The sequence below is a fragment of the Musca autumnalis genome, unplaced genomic scaffold (genome assembly GCF_047663935.1).
Source record: "Musca autumnalis isolate F117 unplaced genomic scaffold, ASM4766393v1 scaffold_2, whole genome shotgun sequence".
Classification (NCBI taxonomy): Eukaryota; Metazoa; Arthropoda; class Insecta; order Diptera; family Muscidae; genus Musca; species Musca autumnalis.
In genome coordinates, this window is record NW_027411755.1 from 18,051,526 (window position 1) to 18,076,853 (window position 25,328).

At 27.1% G+C, this 25,328-nt stretch overlaps 1 protein-coding gene across 1 annotated transcript; it reads left to right on the top strand.

Annotated features, from left to right (window-relative positions):
• Nucleotides 1-16,526: 16,526 nt before the first annotated feature.
• LOC141393772 (opsin Rh5-like) lies at nt 16,527-24,966 on the top strand. The gene is made up of 5 exons (XM_073967229.1): nt 16,527-16,722; nt 16,782-16,979; nt 17,039-17,254; nt 24,014-24,144; nt 24,209-24,966. The coding sequence occupies exons 1-5, from the start codon at nt 16,661-16,663 to the stop codon at nt 24,769-24,771; spliced, it is 1,170 nt and encodes a 389-aa protein (XP_073823330.1). The 5' UTR covers nt 16,527-16,660; the 3' UTR covers nt 24,772-24,966.
• Nucleotides 24,967-25,328: the final 362 nt, after the last annotated feature.

The following is a 25,328-nucleotide window of genomic DNA, read 5'->3' on the forward strand; positions in this document are numbered from 1 at the left end:
TAGTATTGCCATCAAAAATTAATAAATAATATAATATGTATAACACTTTTGAAACTGTTATACAAATGTCCCCTGTCTACGATTTACTTGGATTTTTTTAAATTGTACTTATTCGCATACTTCAAATTATTTATTAAGATGATAATATTCGTATAACATTTGTGAAACTGTTATACAAGTGTCCCCTGTCTACGATTTACTCGGATTTTTTTTAATTTTATTTATTCGCATGACTATACTTCAAATTATTTATTAAGATGATAATATCCGTATAACAGTTTCCACAAAAATGTTTTAATATTGTTATTATAATTAATATTAAAAATTTTTATGTAAATGTTTTTAAATACTTGAACAATTATAACTTCCATACATGTTAATTGTGAAAAAATACAAAAAAAAACGTAAATTTAAACAATTTTGTTATTAAATATTAAGTCTTATTATTATCAAGGAAAAAAACTCTGCCCTGCCTGCTTTTACATCACTAATTAGTAAACAAATACAATTTTGCTATATTTTCCATTTATATTTTTTAAATTTACTTAATAACTAAATAAATATTTAAAGAAATATTTAAAAACAATTATTAAAAAATAAATAAAAAAACAAATAAATGTAAATTAATTTTAGATTTTAGTCCTCTTGTCTCTTTTAAGTTATTGTGAACTAAAAAAGACTGTTTATGCATTAAATTACAAATAAAAAAGAAACAAATACAGAACAACAACAAAAAACGAAAAAATCCACAACAAAAACAATAGTAAATATGAAAAAGAAAACAAAAAAACAGCAAACGTAAAAACAATTAAGCAAATAATTTAAAATTCTTTGGTTTGAACACCCTTTAAAAATTTAAAATAATTCTTAATAAAAAATATATATTTTTTGTTAAAAAGAAACTAATTCAAATCTTAATTTTAAATTAATTAATTCTTTAAAAAATTAATAATTTTTTTAAAAGAGAAACAAATTCAAATCTTAATTTTAAATTAATTACATTTCTTTTTTTAATCTTGTATTAGAAGTGTTTGTAACATAAATGACAAGTCAAAGCCAGTCAATATAATTTAAAAAATAAGTTTTTTTTTAAATATTCCACTTTCAACTTTGAATCTCTATCCAACTTCCTACGAAAAATAAAAAACAAATATGAAATTCTAAAAGACATTTTGTATATGTATGTATAATTCTTATTTTTAAAACCAGTGGCCTAGCTACTTTCTTCTTCTATGAAAATTACAATTAAGTATTCATTTTATAAAAAAAATAGAGATTATGTTAATTTGCCTAATTTTGTGCCTTTATAAATAATTTTTAAGTTTTGTGGCAGCTTTAAGGTGTAAGATTAATGAAGATGTCATCATGACAATTAAGGAAATATTGAAACTAATTTCCCTAATATTGGCAGAAATTCAATGCCGCGAAAGATGTCTTTCCTCATCATTGCATTGCATAATAGACATTTATTTGGGATATTAGTCGGTCTCGATGTTTCCATAACTTTAAAGGAAAGGAACTCGATACAGCTCACCTAATTTGACCATTACCTGAAGTTCTACAATAATTGCGTCCTTCATTTTCCTTAATTTTGCAATATTTTAACTTAAAGAGTATGTAAATATGTTTAAATAATTTTGTGCAGCTTATTTTTTGTATATTTTCTTTTAATCTAAAGTTGTCAATTGTATGTACTTTTAATTTGTAAATTAATTATTTTTGATTATTTTGTTTTTAAATAAAAAACGATTTTTTCATTGAAATATATTTCTTTTATTTAATTTTTGATTTTCTAATTCCCCTTACATACTACGAGCTTGACTTCAAAAGACAAAGCTTTAAAATCGACCACCAAATCTCAAGATTTTTCATAGGGCGAGTTTTGGAATTGCACCCTCTATTTAGAATTGTCCTTCAAAAATTGACCGCGAAACCAACTTCAATCAAGTTAGCTTAAGTTGCCAACAAGAAATCGAAAATCAATTGAAGGAAAATGCTTCACAGTGGACTTCTGAATCCGACTGTGTATCTCCAGATTCTAAGCGACATTACGCTCACAATGAGGCTGGCTTTTATATTAAGTTTTTAAAGAACATTATTTTTTACACTCCTTACTTGAGATCAGTGATGGGCAACCCACACAACAGGACACTGCTTAACACCGCAAGACGCAAGACATTTAAATGGAAACTGGAAGTTTTTTTCTGCATGGTTTAGTAGGTGACTTTGGAAATAATCAGACCAATTACGAATATCAACTCCTTGAATATCAACACTTGGTCCTTTTAGTTGAAACGGCAGAAAGACAAAACTCACGCGGAGTTTACATCCATAATCACCCTGAATGTGTAATGGAGTGTGTTTGACCATCACTGACTTAGTTAAAAAACTTAAATATTGAGAAATAAAAATAACCAGAGTATAAAAAGGGAACTCTTTCAAATAAATTATGGCTTACTTTTATAAAATATAATTATATTGAAAATAATTATTTATAGCCTATAAACAAAAACATTTAACGTTTTCCTAAGAAGTAGAAAAAATATTCATTAGTTATACCGAATTCACTTATTAATTTTCCCCAATTATAATTGATTGAGTGAAGATTATTAAGGAATTATGTTTCAATTAATCGAGTGTAGATGTTGTTTTATTCCCCGACATGATTTGTATTAAATAAAACTGGGTTCGTTACGATTCTGCAATGCTTTATTGACTTTATTACACTTATCCTCAATCGACTTTATTCACTAAGCACACAGCTTAATTCCAGTAGAACACAGCTTTCCGTTACTTCTTTACTAGATGACGATTGTAGTTTGCGAGTAGATTTACAACTGAAGTCGCTGATTCTCTGGGTTCGTTTCAGTTTAAGATTCTACAATGCTTTATTGACTTTATTACACTTATTCCCAATCGAATGTATTCACTAAGCACACAGCTTAATTCCAGTAGAACACCGCTTTCCGTTACTTCTTTACTAGATGACGTTTGTAGTTTGCGAGTAGATTTACAACTGAAGTGACTGATTCCCGGTATTTATGCCCAAGAGCTTTTCGTTGCCGATTCTTCTAGAAAATTTGGCAACATCTAGAAACCAACGGTGCAAGAAACATTCAGACGCACACACGCATATACGGGTTAGAGGACGACAAACACAAGGTAGTCGAAAGACAGCAATGACGTCACTGAAGTTCAATGATTGAACTATCAAAACAAACATGAAAAGGTACAACAAATACAAACAAATAGCAAACTAAGCGATAATTGCATAATTATGGAAACAAAAGCACATCAATAACGTGGAAAGAATCTGAAGGGTTAAGAAACGTCTATATAGTAGTTGTCTTTGTTAACATAATAAAGTAACTGATTAATAAGAATTTACGTTACAATTCAAATTCTCAATCTTCTATCAATATCATTATTATGCCACAACGTTGCCAAAGTTGAAAAAGTAACAAAAATACACGATTACCCAGCTACATATATTGCCAACCCAATTTTATTGACCATATTACACTGTGCAACAAAATGGTGGTGAAAGCCTGGGGCACGGAAAATTCCTCTTGGGGAAAAAGGCCTTAGTGAGTATATTAAAAACCCCGAAGGACAGATCCGCCGTGAGTCGAACTTCCGCGTTATGGTGTGATGAAGTTTTTGCTAGAGACCCTGTAAGGCATCAGGAATTAGCGTTATATCTTTGTTCACTGTTGTTTTACCTTATTTTTGAGATGACATGTCTTCAGTCGAATCGAATGAGGATTATTTTCGTAGAGCACTTCGACCTTTTAACTCGCTACCTTCAATGTCCTTCTCGTTCTTTATTTTAAGAGCCGCTATAAAAGTACCACAAGATGACGTTTTTCAGCTTCGAAATGTTTTGCAAAAATTTTAGGTATGGCTCTCATTGACAACTAATCGATTTTGTCGCGTTTTCGTGGTCGTTTTGTGCATTTACCCTGTTTTTGTTCAGACAAATAATAACCAAATTTAAAGTAGTGATCCGATCGCCTCTAGAAAAGTATATCCAAGAGCCATTAACATTGCCTCGTTAGTACCCTAGACAGACGGCAACGTTAATTTGCATTAAGATGTGCATTTAATTTTAGCCTGGCAGACGACAGTTTCTGCGTTTACGAAACAGCTAATTGCTGTTTTGTTGTTGTTTGCACTCTATTTTTTGTTTTCCTTGTGTCTCAGAGCATGAATATGCTCTCTCCCTCATGTGAATATGGGCTCTCTTCTACGGTATTGCCATATTGAAATACCTAAAAATGCCCTTTAAATTCAGTTAGATTTTGTGCATTAAGAATGTGGATAATGCACGAATTAATTTGAATTAAGGCAGTTAATGCAAATTAAAAAATATTGGAAACGCAAGCTTTAGGGCAAATGGCAACACTATAATTAGCGAAGATCACAACCGAAAATAATTTCGTACATGACGTAAGTGGCCAAATTTGGATTTTTTAAAGATTATTTTGTACAACAACGTGGATTTTTTATAGAATACTTTGGAATTTTTTTTTTAAATCTTGCATTTTTAAAGAACATTTTTCAAAAAATATATATTTTTTAAAAAATCGTTGATTTTTTGAATATTTGATATTTCTTAAAAATCGTGGATTTTTTGTAAAATTGTGGATTGTTTAATTAATACTTTTTCGAAAATTATAATTTTTTTAAATTCATGGATTTTTTATAACATTTTTAAAAAACCGTGGATTTTTTAAATAGTATTTTTTTAAATCGTTGATTTGTTAAAGAACTGTTATCTGGAATATTTTTTAAAAAATCCTGGATTTTTTAAAGATCTTTTTTCAAAAATCCTGAAATTGTTTACAAATATATTTTATTATGATTTTTTTTAATATATAATATATGAATATATATTAAAAAAATATTCCTTAAAATTCACTATTTAAAAAAAAATCCTTAAAAATCCACGATTAAAAAAAATATTCCTTAAAAATCCACGATTTAAAAAAAATATTCTTTAAAAATCGAAGATTTTTTAAAAAAAATATTAAACAAAATATTCCTTAAAAATCCATGATTTAAAAATATTCATTAAAAATCGAATCATATTTTTTCAAAAATCTTTTTTTTAACAATATTTTTTAAAACAAAAAAGAAATATTTTTTAAAAAATCGTATTAAAATTCGTGAAAATTTTTTCAAAAAAAAATATTTTTTAAAAAAATCGTGGATTTTTTAAGAATATTTTGTCAAAAAATATTTCTTAAAAATCGTGGATTATTTGTAATATTATTTGTCAAAAATTGTGGATTGTTAATTAATATTTTTTTCTAAAATTATAATTTTTTAAATGTTTTTTTTTTCAAAAATCATAGATTTTTCAAATAATAATTTTTTTAAAAAAAATCTTAGATTTTTTATATTATTTTTTTTTTAAATCGTAAATTTTTTAAATAAAATTTTTCAAAAACCGTGGAATTTTTAAATAGTATTTTTTCAAATCGTTGATTTTTTAAAGAATTGTTGCCTGGAATATTTTTTAAAGATTTTAAATTTTTTAAAGAGTATTTTTCAAAAATCCTGAAATTGTTAAAAAATATATTTTTCTATGATTTTTTAAATATATAATATATATTAAAAAATATTCCTTAAAATCCACTATTTAAAAAAAAAAATATTCCTTAAAAATCCTCAATTTAAAAAATTTTCTTTAAATATCAAAGATTTTTTAAAAACTTTTCTTAAAAAATCGAATAATATTTTTTCAAAATTCTTGAATTTTTTTAATAATTTTTTTTCAAAAATCTTAGATTTTTTTAAATATTATTTCTTCAAAAATCGTGGATTTTTAAAATATTTTTTTTTTTAAATCCTGCATTTTTTAAAGAATATTTTTCAAAAATCCTGGATTTTCTAAAAAAAATATATTTTATTAAATCCTGGATTTTTTCAAAAATTTTTATCTCTAATATTTTTTAAAAATCCTGGATTTTTTAAAGAATATTTTTAAAAAATCTTGAAATTGTTAAAAAATATATTTTATTATGATTTTTTTTAATATATAATATATAAATAAATTTTAAAAAAAATATTTCTTAAAATCCACTATTTAAAGAAATATTCTTTTAAAATCCACTATTTAAAAAAATATTCTTTAAAAATCGAGGATTTTTTTAAAAAAAATTCTTAAAAAAATCAAAGATTTTTTTAAAAAAAAAATTCTTTAAAAATCGTATAATATTTTTCAAATATCTTGAATTTTTTTAAAAATCGTAGATTTTTTTAAATATTATTTCTTCAATAATCGGGGATTTTTAAAATAACTTTTTTTTTTTCAAAAATCCTGCATTTTTTAAAGAACATTTTTCAAAATAAATATTCAAAAAATACTCCTTAAAATCCACTATTTAAAAAAATATTTCTCAAAAATCCACGATTTAAAAAAATTTTCTTTAAAAATCGAGCATTTTTTAAAAAAAAATTTCCTTTAAAAATCGAACATTTTTAAAAAAAAATTCTTTAAAATCGTATAATATTTTTTCAAATATCTTGAATTTTTTAAATAAAATTTTTTTAAAAAATCATAGATTTTTTTAAATATTATTTCTTCAAAATTGGGGATTTTTAAAATAACTCTTTTTTCAAAAATCCTGTATTTTTTATTGAAATTTTTTCAAAAATCCTGCATTTTTTCAAAAATATTTTTTATTAAATCCTGGATTTTTCAAAAATATATTTTTGTAAAAATATCCTTGTTTTTTGAAAAATATTTTTTATAATATATCAGTAAATCAAACCTTAATAAATTAAATTAGATAAATTAGATAATTAGAAGCAATTACTAATATTTGATCCCGGCTATCGACTATTACTGTTCAGTCAAATTATCTAATTTAAATACTCACAACCATCTCAAAAAGGAAAAAAGGGAAATTTCTATGCTATCAGTGGAAGTATTCGAGATGTGTTTCCTCCAGAAAAATCCCTTTTAAGTTTCAATTAAGTTTTCTTTAAGAAACGACAACACTGAGGACAAGAGAATCGACAACGATAGCTTAGGGCAAAATGGCAACACTTTAATTTGCAAAGATCACAACCCCATATAGTTTTGTACGTGAGGCAGGTGGAAATAATGACAAATTTTAAAGTATTGATCTGATCGGGTCTAGAAAAGTCTATTCAAAGATCGATGTATGCAAATTGCCTCGGTAAACAATACTAAGGAAATAATATCGGCAAAGCATGTTTTGAGCAAAATGGCAAAGCTATAATTAGCAAAGATATCAATCACATATAATTGTGTACATGCTACAGCTTAACTAAACTATCCTTCAAATTTTAAATAAGAGCAATGGTCTGAATGTTTCTAACCCTGCGTTTACCAATGCCAGTATTGGCAAGACAATTGCAAAAATACAAACCTTTTCCACTAATACATTTATAAATTTTTAAATATAGAGAAAAGTATGAATGTATTGGAGAAAATGGTTTGTAACTTTGCTATTGTCTTGCCAATACTGTCTGTGTGTAAACGCCTAGTAAAAAGTGTTTACAAATATCGACATGAACAATGAAATTGCCTCTGACGGTAATACTAGGCATTAAAATTGTCTCCGTCAATGGGCAAGAAATCAGCAACGCAATCTTATGGGCAATACGCCAAGGTGGCAATAAGGAAAGATCGCAAGTTGTTTCATATCTAAAGGGAGGGATAGCCTGCTAAGGGTTCGTACCATACTAGAAGAAATTTTAAAAATCAAGCTACACTGACACCCTACACTGGTGTGTCGAACATAACACAACATGATTTATAAAAAAAAATCTTAGTTCATATCCAATGCAAAAACCATTATCTGAGGAGCTAAACCATCGCTAAACTTTCTGAATGAATTTTCAAATATAGAATTTTTTAATAATTTTTGATTAGTCACTGACTGCATGCTCACAATCATGCTGTTTTATAAATAGATCAAATCTTAAATCTACGTAAATGAACAGTGCTGATAGTGGATTTTTAACCCTTCTGGTAGTGATTTCCAAAAACCTTTCCTAGAATAGAAACTAGAATTAATCAGGCCATAACAATGTTGTTTTAAAACTGGCAACTCCACCATAGATCAGATCGTCAATTTGCGGCAATAATCTTTAGTAGTAAATCCCTCATAATGATGATAGCAATTTCAACAATCATGGGCTACTAAGATTCAGTTCACTTGGTGTATGGTGTTAGTAGGTGACATATGGTTATAAAAGGCATTTCTCAACCCATTTTTAATGTTGGCAATGCCACCATAGCCACCAGATCATCAATCTACTACAGGTAACCTTGTTAATAAATGGTTGAAGTATCTGCTTTCAATTTCACCAATTCGACACCTCCAAATAATAGTATGCTAAGTCTAAAAAGTGAGTTTTGCAGGAGAAGCTCTCAAAGTTTGGAAATTTTGTTGAACTTCAGTACTATGCTAAGTCAATATTTGTTTATAACTTCTGTTCGGATTGACCGATCATTACCAAAATTTGACAGAATTTGAGTTAAAGGACGTTCGACACCTCCAAATAATAGTTTGCTAATTCTGAAAAGCGAGTTTTACAGGACAAGCTCTAAAAATTTGGAAATTTCTTTGACCTTCAGTACTATGCTAAGGAAATATTTGTTTATAACTTCTGTTCGGATTGTCCGATCATTACCAAAATTTGACAGAATTTAAGTTAAAGGACGTTAAATATAAAAATGTAAAGAACTTGAAAACATGCTAAGTCGACTTAGCATACTATTGTTTGGAGGCGTCGAATTAAGAATTAAATGAATGCATTATTGTGGTCTCTGCTAACTACCTGTAGTTTTTATTTTAGCCCAGAGGTGGCGTTGTTGGAATATTCTGTTGCTTTTAGTTCCACAACCAATGGAACCTAGCAAGACTGGGCTAATCGATTACAAAGCCCCTACATACACCACACAACGACCATTGTCACAGATCAGGAAATGAATGCATGATTGTGGTCTTTGCTAACTACCTGTAGTTTTTATTTTAGCCCAGAGGTGGCGTTGTTGGAATATTCTGTTGCTTTTAGTTCCACAACCAATGGAACCTAGCAAGACTGGGCTAATCGATTACAAAGCCCCTACATACACCACACAACGACCATTGTCACAGATCAGGAAATGAATGCATGATTGTGGTCTTTGCTAACTACCTGTAGTTTTTATTTTAGCCCAGAGGTGGCGTTGTTGGAATATTCTGTTGCTATTAGTTCCACAACCAATGGAACCTAGCAAGACTGGGCTAATCGGTTACAAAGCCCCTACATACACTACACAAGGACTATTGTCACAGATCAGGAAACGAAGAAGAGCAGGAAACGGTTGAGCACTCGACCGTTCCTTCACGATCTCGCTGACACAAGCAAACTAGGTACGGAAAACCTTCTGAGATTTTCCAATTTATTGAGGCTGTGTGTGTCTCAATTTATACATGAGAGGAGTGATTTTGTTTAGCAGTTTTCTTCGGGTAATATTACCCAAGACTCCACTTGTGGCATTGAAAGATTTTTTCCAGAATTTGTAACATATCCTCCTGGAGTATTAAACCATACAGAGTGTTTAATCTGAACATTGTTATTTTGAATATAATTTTATTTATCCATATTAAGCCATAATATTATAAAAAAAATCCCCATATTAGGAAATGTATATAATGTACAAGCCCATAGGGTTCGTTATAAATAAACCAAAAATATATTTTAATTTCAAATGAAAACAAAACGAGAAAAAATGTTGTTGGCGAGTATTTAGTATAGTTTAGAAGCAAAAAAAAACAGAAAACATATAGAAAAATCAGAAATAAGAAAATCATAAAAATATGTTAAACAATCAAAGAATGGTTATTAAACTAAAACTAATGGAATGGATGACAAAAGGTTAAAGGAAAAAATAAGAAAAAGAACAAAAAATAAGTTATAAAAATAAATAGGAACACAAATAAATTAAAAATGATATAAAAAATATATGGAAGAAAGGAAACAAAAAAAAAATAAAACAATTTTGGATGTCGTAAAAATTAAAAGGTGGAAAATATCATATAAAATAACAACAACAAAAATCACATAAAATATTAGAAAATATAAAAAAATATTTAGTATATATATATATATATATATATATATATATATATATATATATATATATATATATATATATAATAATTAGATTTCATATACGCTAGAAAAATACTTAACTGGCATATGGACAGAAAATGATCGCGGACTTGATCTTAAATATAATTATTTTATTGGGTTTTTAAATATTTTTAAACTAGAAAGGTCGAACAAAATAAATATAAATTTCAGGCCCCATCAAAAAGGTTCAATTTACCAAGGAAATGATTTGTGAAGGAAGATTTGTTAGTGGCGTGATTTCCTAAAAATGTAAAAATAGTTCCCATGTGACGGATTCCCTATATAATAAATTTTGCTAGAAGATCATCCAGGCGGTAGAGCTGCAAAAATTCATTCTAGAAGGACACGATAATTTTTATAATTTCCCTGATATTCAACTAATACTACAACGCCATCTATACATCAATATTAATATTAAATTCTATTAATATTATTATTTGGCGCATTGACGGATTCCCTTCCCTATATAATAAATTTAGCTAGAAGATCATTCAGGCGGGGGAGCTGCAAAAATTCATTCTGGAAAGGCACGAACATTTTTAAAATATCCGTGATATTAAAATACTAATAATACTACAACGCCATCTATACATCAATATTGATATTAAATTCTATTAGTATTATTATTTGGCGCATTGCATGTGAAACATAACCAATAAGGCGGGAATTGATAACGATCGATATTCAAATAAGTAGTAAAACGACATCTAGACATCAATATAAAAATATTAGGGTGATGCACCTAAGAGACAACATATGAGCATACTTTTAGGCGGAAATGGAAAATAATGACAATTCTACGAATTTTAGGACATTTGCTGAAAATTTATATGATTCCTCGGGAAATTCAATTATTTTTGATGCAGAAATGAAAATAAGAATGCAGATTTAACGATATTGAAATAACTAAAGTTATGCCCATTAAATTCAAATAAAAATAAATAATAATAATGCTCTCAATAGCATATTAGCAAGTTCGAGATAATTTTCAGTCCATATGTTCAATAAAATGCATATATCATAGAATTATAATTAAACATAATATACATACATAGTAATAAATACTAAAAAAAAATAAAACAAAATTGTAGCTTTTTAAATGTTAAAATAATATTAAAAAAATTAAATAACTCTACATAATACAATAAGATAAATTATACAATTAGCTCTAAATATATATAGAAAACGAAAAATAATCAATAAAAATTTAATTGAAATATTTGTAGAGAAAAGCAAACAAAAAAAAACATATATTAAAAGAATATTTATAACATAAATTTAAGTGACAACAAAATAAATTAATATCAGCTTAACAAATAATTAGATTTTTTTAAACAAAAATTACTTTTTTAAGTTTTATTTTATTTTTTGTAAATTTTGTATTAAAAAAATTAAGAATCCAATAAAAAAAAGAAAATTCTTATCATTAATTATATATTTGAAAAATAAAGAAAATAGTTTTGAGTAAAAAATATTAATAATAATAGTATTTATATATAAAATGTTAGTTTGGCTAAGCGATAGTTTATAAAATTAAAAATAATTAATTATAATTAAAACAAACATAAGTATTAATGAATATGCATATACATATATATTGAAGAAAAAGAAGAAAAATATATATAAAATAATGAAAATGTTTATGTTACAACACAAAAAAATGATGATTACGAATGAAATAAGAAACAAAGAAAAAGGTGAATAAAAAACAAATAAAATAAACAAAAAATTAAAACTGGTGTTTTTATTTCAAATTGGGGTAAAATATAGAGGGAAATTAAATAAGGAAATATTTTAGTTCATCAAAAATAGAAAGAAATAAACATAACACATTTTTTAAAATATTTTTGAAGCACTTATCCAAGGCTTGGATTTTTTAAAATAATTTTTGAAGCACCCATCCAAGGCTTGGATTTTTTAAAATAATTTTTGAAGTACCCATCCAAGTCTTAGATTTTTAAAATATTTTTTCAAGCACCCATCCAAGGCGTGGATTTTTTTAAAAATATTTTTTGAGACTCCCATCCAAAGGCGTGGATATTTTTAAAAATATTTTTTGAAACTCCCATCCAAAGGCGTGGATATTTTTAAAAATATTTTTTGAAACTCCCATCCAAAGGCGTGGATATTTTTAAAAATATTTTTTGAAACTCCCATCCAAAGGCGTGGATATTTTTAAAAATATTTTTTGAAACTCCCATCCAAAGGCGTGGATTTTTTTAAAAATAGTTTTTCAAGCTGCAATCCAAGGCGTGAATTTTTTAAAAATATTTTTCAAGCACAAAATCCAAGGCGTCCATTTTTTTAAAAATATTTTTCAAGCACAAAATCCAAGGCGTCCATTTTTTTAAAAATATTTTTCAAGCACCCAACCGAGACGTGGATTATTTTAAAATTATTTTTTCAAGCACCTATCCAAGGCGTGGATTTTTTTATAAATATTTTTTCACGCACCCATCCAAGGCGTGGATTTTTTTATAAATATTTTTTCAGGCACCCATCCAAGGCGTGGATTTTTTTATAAATATTTTTTCACGCACCCAACCAAGGCGTGGATTGTTTCGAAATTTTTTTCAAGCACCCAACCACGGCGTGGATTGTTTCGAAATTTTTTTCGAGCACCCAACCAAGGCGTGGATTGTTTCGAAATTTTTTTCGAGCACCCAACCAAGGCGTGGATTGTTTCGAAATTTTTTTCAAGCACCCAACCAAGGCGTGGATTGTTTCGAAATTTTTTTCAAGCACCCAACCAATGCATGAATTTTTTTAAAAATATTTTTCAAGCACCAACCAATTCGTGCATTTTTTTAAATTACTTTTCAAACAACCATCCAAGGCGTGGATTTTTTAAAAATATTTTTTCAAGAAACCATCCAAGGCGTGGATTTTTTTAAAAATATTTTTTCAAGCAACCATCCAAGGCGTGGATTTTTTTTTTTTAAATATTTTTTCAAGCTACAATCCATTGCGTGGATTTTTTTAAAAATATTTTTTCAAGCTACAATCCAATTCGTGGATTTTTTTAAAAATATATTTTTTAACACCCATCCATTGCGAGGATTTTTTAAAATATTCTTCATTCATCTATCCATGGCGTGGATTTTTTAAAATATTTTTTTAAGCACCCATCCAAGGCGTGGATTGTATAGAAATATTTTTCACGCTCCCAACCAAGGTATGGATTTTTTAAAAATATGTTTTCAAGCACCATCCAAGGCGTGAAATTTTTTTAAAAATACTTTTTCAAGCTGCAGTCCAATGCGTGGATTTTTTTAAAAATACTTTTTCAAGCTACAATCCAATGCGTGGATTTTTTTTAAAAATATTGTTCAAGCTACAATCCAATGCGAGGATTTTTTTAAAAATATTTTTTCAAGCTACAAATCAATGCGTTGGTTTTTTTCAAACACCCATCCATTGCGTGGATTTTTTAAAAATATTTTTTCAAACACCCATCCATTGCGTGGATTTTTTTTAAATATTTTTTCAATCACCCATCCATGGCGCGGATTTTTTTAAAAATGTTTTTTTAAACACACATCCATGGCGCCCAACCAAGGCGTGCTTTTTTAAAATTACTTTTTAAACAACCATCCAAGGCCTGGATTTTTTAAAATTATTTTTTAAGAAACCATCCAAGACGTCTATTTTTTTAAAAATATTTTTCAAACTCCCAACAAAGGCGTAGATTTTTTAAAAATATTTTTTCAAGCACCCATCTAAAGGCGTTGATTTTTTTAAAAATAATTTTTCCAAGGCGTCGATTTTTTTAAAAATGTTTTTTCATGCACCATTTCAAGGCGTGGATTTTTATAAATATTGTTTTAAGCACAAATCCAAGGCGAGGATTTTTTTAATATTTTTAAGCACCCATCCAAGGCGAGGATTTTTTTAATATTTTTAAGCACCCATCCAAGGCGAGGATTTTTTTAATATTTTTAAGCACCCATCCAAGGCGAGGATTTTTTTAATATTTTTAAGCTACCATCCAAGGCATGGATTTTTTTAAATATTTTTTCAAGAACCCACCCAAGTCGTAGATTTTTTTAAAATATTTTTTCAAGAACCCATCAAAGGCGTGGATTTTTTTTTTAATATTTTTTCATGCACCCATCCAAGGCGTGGATTTTTTTAAATATTATTTCAAGCAACCATCCAAGGCGTGGATTTTTTAAATATTATTTCAAGCAACCATCCAAGGCGTGGATTTTTTTAAATATTATTTCAAGCAACCATCCAAGGCGTGGATTTTTTTAAATATTATTTCAAGCAACCATCCAAGGCGTGGATTTTTTTAAATATTATTTCAAGCAACCATCCAAGGCGTGGATTTTTTTAAATATTATTTCAAGCAACCATCCAAGGCGTGGATTTTTTTAAATATTATTTCAAGCAACCATCCAAGGCGTGGATTTTTTTAAATATTATTTCAAGCAACCATCCAAGGCGTGGATTTTTTTAAATATTATTTCAAGCAACCATCCAAGGCGTGGATTTTTTTAAATATTATTTCAAGCAACCATCCAAGGCGTGGATTTTTTTAAATATTATTTCAAGCAACCATCCAAGGCGTGGATTTTTTTAAATATTATTTCAAGCAACCATCCAAGGCGTGGATTTTTTTAAATATTATTTCAAGCTTATACTTTTTTGCAAGGACCATCAAAATATAAATTTTAAAAAAAATATTTTTTTAACGACCATCAAAACCTAAATTTTTAAAACATATTTTTTCAACTACCATCAAATCGGGGGTATTTCAAAAATATTTTTCACGGACCATCAAAACGTGGATATTTAAAATTTTTTTTTTCGACGACCATTAAAACATGGGTTTTTAAAAAAAATATTTTTTTCAAAAACCATCAAAACGTGGATTTAAAAAAAAAATATTTTCTTGAAAGACCATCAAAACGTGGATTTAAAAAAAATATTTTTTTTTTTCGACGGCCATTAAAACGTGAATATTTTAAAGATATGTTTTCAAAGACCATCAAAACGTGGATTTTTAAAAAATATTTTTTTCAATGACCATCAAAATTCGACGACCATTAAAACGCGGATTTTTAAAAAACTATTTTTTTCAAGGACCATCAAACGTGGATTTTTAAACAAAAATTTTTTTCAACGACCTTCAAAACGTGGATTTTTAAAAAAAAATTTCAAGGACCATCAAAACGTGGATTCTTAAAAAAAAATTTTTCAAAGACCATCAAAACGTCGATTTTTAAACAAAATTTTTTCATGGACCATCAAAACGTTGGTTTTTAAACAAACATTTTTTCAAGGACCATCAAAACGTGGATTTTTAAACAAACATTTTTTCAAGAACCATCAAAACGTGAATTTTTAAACAAACAATTTCTCAAGGACCATCAAAACGTGGATTTTTAAACAAAATTTTTTTCAAGGACCATCAAAACGTTGGTTTTTAAACAAACATTTTTTCAAGGACCATCAAAACGTGGATTTTTAAACAAAAATTTTTTCAAGGGCTATCAAAACGTAGATTTTTTAAACAAAATTTTTTTAAGGACCATCAAAACGTGCATTTTTAAACAAAAATTTTTTCAAGGACCATCAAAACGTGGATTTTTAAACAAAATTTTTTCAAGGACCATCAAAACGTGGATTTTTAAACAAACATTTTTTCAAGGACCATCAAAACGTGGATTTTTAAACAAACATTTTTTCAAGGACCATCAAAACGTGGATTTTTAAACAAATATTTTTGCAAGGACCATCAAAACATGGATTTTTAAACAAAAATGTTTTCAAGGACCGTCAAAACGTGGTTTTTTAAACAAAAATTTATTCAAGGACCATCAAAACGTGGATTTTTAAAAACAATGTTTTCAATATTTTTAACGATGTAAATATTTAAAGAAAATCAAGGATCAACGAAACGTAGAATGCTACAGGAAGGCAGTGATATTGTAACGACATCTATACTTCAAATTTAAATATGTTACAGAAAAAAATCGCTAGGATTAATTGATTTGCCTACTTTGAGGCGGAATATACCTTTTCCTAGATCTATTTCTTAGCTCATAGGAGTGAATTTATAACGCATTGTAAAATCTTGGAAAACTATTCTTATGAATTAAAAAACGCGACCCCATATAAATAACCCAAACTTTTCAAACCAAATCTATTTCAATACATACACCTTTGGAACCCTCCCTCGTATTAGAAAAAATGCATTTGAATAATTCTCTACTCACCTTCTGCTCATTCAACAAGAATTCAGATAATCCTCCTTGGAATTTCTTTTACGCCAAACAAAAATTGTCTTAAGAATTATTTCAGCTGGCCATCATCACGAGTGCTCGCCTATAAAAGAAGAAGTGTGGAAAAGAATTAATGTTAGTGGCTATACGGAAGAATTTCGGATACTAACGGATAACTACGAATTGCAAAGGAATTTCGTTTGGAACTTGGATATAAAAACAATGTGGGAAACTAAATAATAAATTCTTCTTGCAAAAAATAAAAACGCATGGATTCAATGGAAAGTTTTATGATAATAGGTCCAGAACCTTATATCAACTATCAAAATGGGTAACATTTCTAAAATTGACACCTTTCCGGAATTAATTTGTGTCTTTCTTCAATAGTAGCTCCTCCCTTTCCTCAACAAATTCAGTTCCCAATTTGGGTTGGCATTATCCCATGGAATATCAACATTTGATTCATGAACATTGGCGTTCCTTTCCTGCCCCGCAAATCTATTATCAGGCATTTTTGTTTATGGCATTCGTGGCTATGCTGTTGTGTTCGCTGTTTGGAAATGGTTTGGTGTTGTGGATATTTTCTACGTAGGTTTTCAAAACATGCCTATTCCATCTTATAATTCAATAATTATGTGCCGTTTCAGTTCCAAGAACTTGCGTACCCCATCTAACTTGCTAATCATAAATCTGGCCATATTTGACCTGATAATGGCTCTGAATATGCCGCATTATATGATCAATGCTATAATGGGTTATTTCTGGGGTGGTGATTTGGGCTGTGATATTTATGCAGTGATTGGTGGTATATCGGGACAAGGAGCGGCTGTTACAAATGCTTTTATTGCATATGACAGATACAGGTGCGATAAACATGCCCAACAGAACGTAGATAAAAAATATTTTTTCAAGGACCAACGAAACGTGATTTTTTTATTTTTTTATCAATGTTTTTTAAATATTTTTGTAGTAACAACAAAAAGTGGATTTTTAAACAGAAATATTTTTTTCAAGGACGAACAAATGGTGGAATTTTAAAAAATATTTTTTTAAACGATTAACAAAACGTGGATTTAAAAAAAATCAAGGGCGTGGATTTTTAAATATTACAATTTTTTTCAAGGCCATTAAAAACGTGGATTTAGAAAAAAATATTTGTTTTTACAAAAACCAGAAAAAGGTGGATTTAGAAAAAATATTTGTTTTTCAAAGACCAGCAAAGCGGGAATTTTTTAAGAATATTTGTTCAAGGACGTGGATTTTTAAGAAATATTTTTTCAAGGTCGTGGATTTTTAAAAAATTATTTTCAAGGAAGTGAATCTTAAAAAAATATTTTCAAGGACGTGAATTTTAAAAAATATTTTTCAAAGACGTGAATTTTACAAAATATTTTTAAGGACGTGAACTTTAAAATAAACTTTTTAAGGACGTGAGTTTTTAACAAATATTTCTTCACGGACGAGTATTTTTTAAAAACAATTTTTTAATAATAAATATTTTTCAAGGACGTGGATTTAAAAAAATATGTTTTTTAAGGACGTGGCTATTTAAAAAGAGTTTTTTTCAAGGACGTGATTTTTTTAAACAATTTCTTTAGGACGTGGAGTTTTTTAAATATTATCTTTAGGACGTGGATATTCAAAAAATATTTTTTTCAAGGACCATTAAAACGTGGATTTAAGAAACATTTTGTTTTTTCAAAAACCAAAAAAATTTGGATTTAGAAAAAATATTTGTTTTTCAACAACCAGAAACGTGAATTATTTAAAAAATATTTTTTCAAGGACGTGTATTTTTCAACGAAAATGTTTTTTTCAAGGACGTGGATTTTTAAACAAAAATATTTTTTTCAAGGACGTGGATATTCAATATTTTTTTCAAGAACGTGGGTTTAAAAACAATATTTTTTAAGAACGTGGATTTAAAAAAAACAATATTTTTTAAGAACGTGGATTTAAAAAAAAAAATATTTTTTTCAAGGACTTGGCTATTTAAAAATATTTTTTTTAAGGAGGGGGATTTTTTAAATATTATCTTTAGGACGTGAATATTCAAAAAATATTTTTTTAAAGACGTGGATATATATTTCATTTTTTTAATATTATCTTTAGGACGTGAATATTAAAAAATATTTTTTTTTTCAAGGACGTGGATATATATTTCATTTTTTTTCAAGGACCATTAAAACGTGGATTTAGAAAAAATATTTGTTTTTACAAAGACCAGAAAAAGGTGGATTTAGAAAAATATTTGTTTTTCAAAGACCAGCAAAACGTGAATTTTTTTAAAAATATTTATTTAAGGACGTCGATTTTTAAGAAATATTTTTTCAAGGACGGGGATTTAAAAAATAATAATTTTAAAATGACGTGGATTTTTAAAAAAATATTTTCAAGGACGTGAATTTAAAAAAAAATATTTTCAAGGACGTGGATTTTTTTAAATATTATTTTTAGGACTTGGATAATTAAAAAAATATTTTTTCAAGGACGTGGATTTTTAAATATTTCAATTTTTTTCAAGGACCATTAAAACGTGGATTTAGTAAAAAATATTTGTTTTTTCAAAGACCAAAAAATGTGGATTTAGAAAAAATATTTGTTTTTCAATAACCAGCAAAACGTGAATTTTTTAAAAATATTTTTTCAAGGACGTGGATTTTTAAACAAATTTTTTTTCAAGGACGTGGATTTTTTAACAAAAATATTTTTTTCAAGGACGTGGATTTTTAAACAGTTTTTTTTTTCAAGGACGTGGATTTTTTAACAAAAATATTTTTTTAAGGACGTGGATATTAAGAAATATTTTTTTTCAAGGACGTGGATTTTTTAACAAAAATATTTTTTTAAGGACGTGGATATTAAGAAATATTTTTTTTCAAGGACGTGGATTTTGTTAAGTATTTTCTTTAGGACGTGGATTTTGTTAAGTATTTTCTTTAGGACGTGGATATTCGAAAAATATTTTTTTTGAGAACGTGGTGTTTAAAAAAGTATATTTTTTAAGAACGTGAATTTTTATTAAAATATTTCTTTCAAGGACGTGGATATATAAAAAATATTTTTTCAAGGACGTGGATTTAAAACAAAATATTTTTTATAAATTATTTTTCAATGACATGGAGTTATAAACAATTTTTCAAGGACGTGGATTTTTAAGAATATATTTTACAGGAACGTGGAATTAAAAAAACTATTTTTTACAAGGACGTGGATTTTTTCAAAAACGTGGATTTAAAAAAAATGTTTTTTACAAGGACGTGGATTAAAAAAAAATGTTTTTTACAAGGACGTGGATTTAAAAAAAATGTTTTTTACAAGGACGTAGATTAAAAAAAATGTTTTTTACAAGGACGTAGATTTAAAAAAAAATGCTTTTTACAAGGACGTGTATTTAAAAAAATGTTTTTTACAAGGATGTGGATTAAAAAAAATGTTTTTTACAAGGACGTGGATTTCAAAAAAAAATGTTTTTACAAGGACGTGGATTTCAAAAAAAAGTTTTTTACAAGGACGTGGATTAAAAAAAATGTTTTTTACAAGGACGTGGATTTCAAAAAAAATATTTTTTACAAGGACGTGGATTTCAAAAAATAAGTTTTTTACAAGGACGTGGATTTAAAAAAAAAGTTTTTTACAAGCACGTGGATTTAAAAAAAAGTTTTTTACAAGGACGTGGATTTTTTCAAAGACGTGGATCTTTATATAAATTTTTTTTTTTTCAATAACGAGGATTTTTTAAAAAAATATTTTTTCAAGGACGTGGGTTTTTTAAAAAATATTTTTTAAGGGCGTGGATTTGTAGCAAATATTTTTTAAGGATGTGACTTTTTAAAAATATTTTTTCAAGGACGAGGGTTTTTAAACATTATTTTTTCAAGGACGTGGATTTAAAATAATTAAGAAATTGTATTTAAAAAAATTAAGAACGTGCATTTAATTTTTTTAATATTTTTTCAAGGACGTGGATTTTAAAAATATTTTTTCAAGGACGGGGATTTTAAAAAAAATGTTTTATCAAAGACGTGGATTTTTAAAAATATTGCTTTTATTTTTTCAAGGACGTGGATGTTTAAAAATATTTTAGATTTAAAAAAATATTTTATAAGGACGCGGATTTTAAAAAAAATATTTGTTCAAGGACTTGGATTTTTCAACAATATTTGTTTCAAGAAGTGGATTTTTAAAAAATATTTTCCAGGACTTTGATTTTTAAATAATATTTATTTTGAAGGTTGTGGATTTTTTGACAATATTTTTCCAAGGAAGTGGATATTTAAAAAACTATTTTTTTTCAAGGACGTGGAGTTTTATACAATTTTTTTCAAGGACGTGGATCTAGAAAAAATTAAGAACGTACACTTAAAAATAAAATTAAAATTTTTTTAATATTTTTTGAAGGACGTGGATTTAAAACAAAAAATTATCAAAGACATGGATTTTTAAAAATAATGCCTTTATTTTTTGAAGGACGTGGATTTTTAAAAAGTATTTTTTAAAGGACGTGGATTTTTCAACAATACTTGTTTCAAGACGTGGATTTTTCCACAATATTTTTTTCAAGGACGTGGATTTTTCCACAATATTTTTTTCAAAGACGAGGATTTTTCCACAATATTTTTTTCAAGGACGTGGATTTCTTAAAGGTATTTTTTAAGGACGTGGATATTTAGAAACTATTTTTTTCAAGGACGTGGAGTTTTAAAAAATATTTTTTCAAGGACGTGGAGTTTTAAAAAATATTTTTTCAAGGACGTGGAGTTTAAAAAAAATGTTTTTTCAAGGACGTGAATTTTTAAAATGATTTTTTTTTCAAGGACGTGGATTTGTAATAAAGATGTTTTAACTACGAGGATTTGCAAATAATACTTTTTTATAATGTGGACTTTTTAAAAAATATTTGTTGAAGGATGTGTGCTTTTAAAAAAATATTTTGTTTCTTAAAAATATTTTTTCCAGGGCGTGGATTTTAAAAAATCGTATTTCAAAGACGTGGATTTTTAAAAAAAATATTTTTTCCAGGACTTTGATTTTTGAAAAAAAAAAATTAAGACATAGTTTTTCAAGGACGTGGATTTTTAAAAAAATATTTTTTTAAGGACGTGGATTTTTATAAAAAATTTTTTCAAGAACTTTGATTTTTAAAAAATATTTTTTCAAGACGTGGATTTTTAAAAAATATTTTTTTAAAGGACGTGGATTTTTCAACAATGCATTTTCAAGACGTGGATTTTAAAAAAATATTTTTTTCAAGAACTTTGATTTTTAAAAAATATTTTTTTCAAGTCGTGGATTTTAAAAAAATATTTTTTCAAGACGTGGATTTTTAAAAAATATTTTTTCAAGACGTGGATTTTTAAAAATTATTTTTTTCAAGACGTGGATTTTTTTTCAAGAACTTTGATTTTTAAACAATATTTTTGGGTTTTTAAAATTTTTTTTGAAGGGCGTGGAATTAAAAAATTTCAAACACGTGGGTTTTTAAAAATATTGCTTTAATTTTTTCGGGGACGTGGATTAAATTTTTTGGAATGTGGATTTTTTTAAAAAATATTTGTTGAGGGACATGTATTTTTAAAAATATTTTTTTCATGGACGAGTATTTTTAAAAAATATTTTTTTCAAGGGCGTAGATTTTGAAAAAAAAAATACTTTTCAAGGATGTGGATTTAAAAAAACATATTTTCAATGACTTGGAGTTTTGAAAAAAAATTTAAGAAATAGTTTTTCAAGGACGTGGATTTTTAAAAAATATTTTTCAAGGACGTAGATTTTGAAAAAAAATACTTTTCAAGGACGTGGATTTAAAAAAAACAAAACACTTTTCAAGGACGTGGATTTAAAAAAAAAAATTTCAATGACTTTGATTTTTGAAAAAAAAATTAGGACAGTTTTTCAAGGACGTGGATTTTTAAAAAATTATTTTTTAAGGACTTGAATTTAAAAAAAAATATTTTTTTAAGAACTTTAACTTTTAAGAATTTTAAAAAATATTTTTTTAAGGACGTGATTTTGAAAAATATTTTATTCAAGGACGTGGGTTTTTAAAAATTATTTTATTAAGGATGTGGATATTTAAAAAATAGTTTTTTAAGGACGTGGATTTTTAAAAAAATATTTTTTTAAGGACGTTGATTTTTAAACAACATTTTTGTTTTTCACGGACGTGGATTCTGAAAAAAATTGTTTTTAAATGACGTGGATTCTGAAAAAAATGTTTTTTAAGGACTTGGATTTTTAAAAAAATATTTTTCTCAAGGACGCGAATTATTAAAAAATCTTTTTTCAAGGACTTGGATTCTGAAAATTGTTTTTCGAGGACTTCGATTTTTAAAAAATATTATTTCCAAGGACGTGGATTTTCAAAAAATATTTTTTTCAAGGACGTGTATTTAAAAAAATCGATTACGTGGTTTTTGAAAAAAATGTTTTTCAAGGACGTGGATTTTTTAAAAATATTTTTTCAAGGACGTGTATTTAAAAAAATCAGTGACGTGGTTTTTGAAAAAAAAATGTTTTTCAAGGACGTTGATTTTTTAAAAATATTTTTTCAAGGACGTGCATTTTTAAAATACATTTTTCAATGACATGGATTTGTAAAAAAAATGTTTTAACGGCGAGGATTTGCATATAATATCTTTTTAGAATGTGGATTTTTTAAAAAATATTTGTTAAATGATGTGTATTTTAAAAAAAAAAAAATATTTTGTTTTTAAAAAATATTTTTTGTTTTTCACAGATCTGGATTTTTAAAAAATAAGGACGTAGATTTTTGTAAAATATTTTTTTAGGAACGTGTATTTAAAAAAAAATTCAAGGACGTGCATTTTTATTTTTTTTCAAGGACGTGGATTTAATTTTTTTTTTTAATTTTTTTGAAGGTCTTGCAAGTTTAAAAAAATTTGTCATGGACGTAAATTTTTAAAAAATATTTTTTCCAAGGACTTGGATTTTAAACATATTTTCTCAATTACGTGGGTTTTTTAAAACCTATTTTTTTCAAGAACGTGGATTTGCAAAAAAATATTTTTTTCAACGACGTGGATTGTAAATAATATTTTTTAGAATGTAGATTTTTTAAAATATATTTGTTGAAGGACGTGTATTTTCAAAAAATATTTTTTTCAATGACGTGTATTATTAAAAAATATTTTTTTAGTTAAAAAATTCAAGGACGTGGATTTTTAATTTTTTTCAAGGGCGGGAAGTTTATAAAGTATTTTTTTCAAGGACGTGGATTTTAAAAAAAAATATTTTTTCCAAGGATGTGTATTTTAAAAATACTTTTTCAAGGACGTGGGTTTCTAAATAATATTTTCTTGAATGGGGATTTTTTAAAAAATATTTGTTGAAGGACATGTATTTTTAAAAAAATATTTTTTTTTTTCAAGAACGTGGATAAAAATATTATTTTCAAGGGCGCTAATTTTTAAAAAACATTTTATTAAGTGCAATAATTTTTTAAGGACTTGGATTTCATGAACGTGGATTAAAAAAAAAATATTTTTTTTCAATGACGTGTATTTCAAAGAAATATTTTTTTCAAAAGCGATTTTAAAAAAATATTTTTTTTCAGGGATCAGTAAAATATAATTTTTAAAAAATCGTTATTTCTTTTTCAGAACCATATCTAATCCCATAGATGGTCGCCTGAACTTCCCACAAATCATAATAATTATTATTATGACATGGCTATGGACCACACCATTTTCAGTATTACCACTATTTCATATCTGGGGACATTATATACCAGGTTAGGCCACCGGAAAATTCATATTCATATTTGATATAAACAGTTATTTCCATTTTCCTTCCAGAGGGTTTCCTCACCAGCTGTTCCTTTGATTATCTCTCTCAAGACGATGAGACCCGTTATTTCGTCCAATCAATGTTTGTGTGGGCCTATTGCATACCAATGATTACAATATGCGTTTATTACACCAAACTATTTCTGCATGTGCGAGATCATGAAAAAATGTTGGCCGATCAGGCCAAGAAAATGAACATCAAATCGTTGTCCGCCAATCAAAATTCGATGAGTGTTGAAATACGCATTGCCAAGGCAGCCATGACCATTTATATGATGTATGTCTTCTCATGGACCCCCTATGCCACCATATCGCTATTGGGTACCTTTAACTATCGTTATATGATAACACCGTTTGCTTCAATGATACCATGCTGTTGTGCAAAATTGGTATCCTGCTTAGATCCATGGGTTTATGCAGCCAGCCATCCAAAATATCGTGCAGAATTAGAGCGACGTCTTCCCTGGCTGGGTATACGTGAACGAAACACAGCGCCATCTGTGACTAGTGGATGTGGCGGTGGCGATGGTTGTGATTCGGAAACCGGTACAATTTCAGTGACAAATTGTTAATGTAGCTTTTAGAAACGACGTTATGGATTCTTACCTACAACAACTGTATTATAAGTGAACTAGCAATGAATTTACAAAAATTCCAAAAATCCAAAAAAAAAAAAAACAAAGAAATTATCGAAGCAAAAAGTCCAATTAAAAAAGGACTTCAAAAATACAAAAAAATGAATAAATAGTATTTAATTGCAGCAACAATTCTTGCATTTTCTTTAAAGTAATACGCCTGTTCTAGAACCTGCAAGAATCAGCAAATTTTCACTACGATAACAATTTTTCTTTTATGTTATCGAAAAAAAATATTTAGTCAGTTTTGAATGACAGCTTTGTTGTTGCTTGCTAGCAACCGTGGCCGTTCATTTTTGTCATTCATCATTGGCCTGTTCCAGTACTGCAAGAATCTACCAATTTTTACCATTTTTTCCGATAACATAAAGGAAAAAGTGTTATCGTGGTAAAAAATGTCCGTGTTTAGACACACGGGAAAGTAAATTCAGTTTTTAGGCAATAGGAAGTAGGAAAGAGTTTTGAGGAGCTCTTTCCTCTCCGCTGTCTCCCAA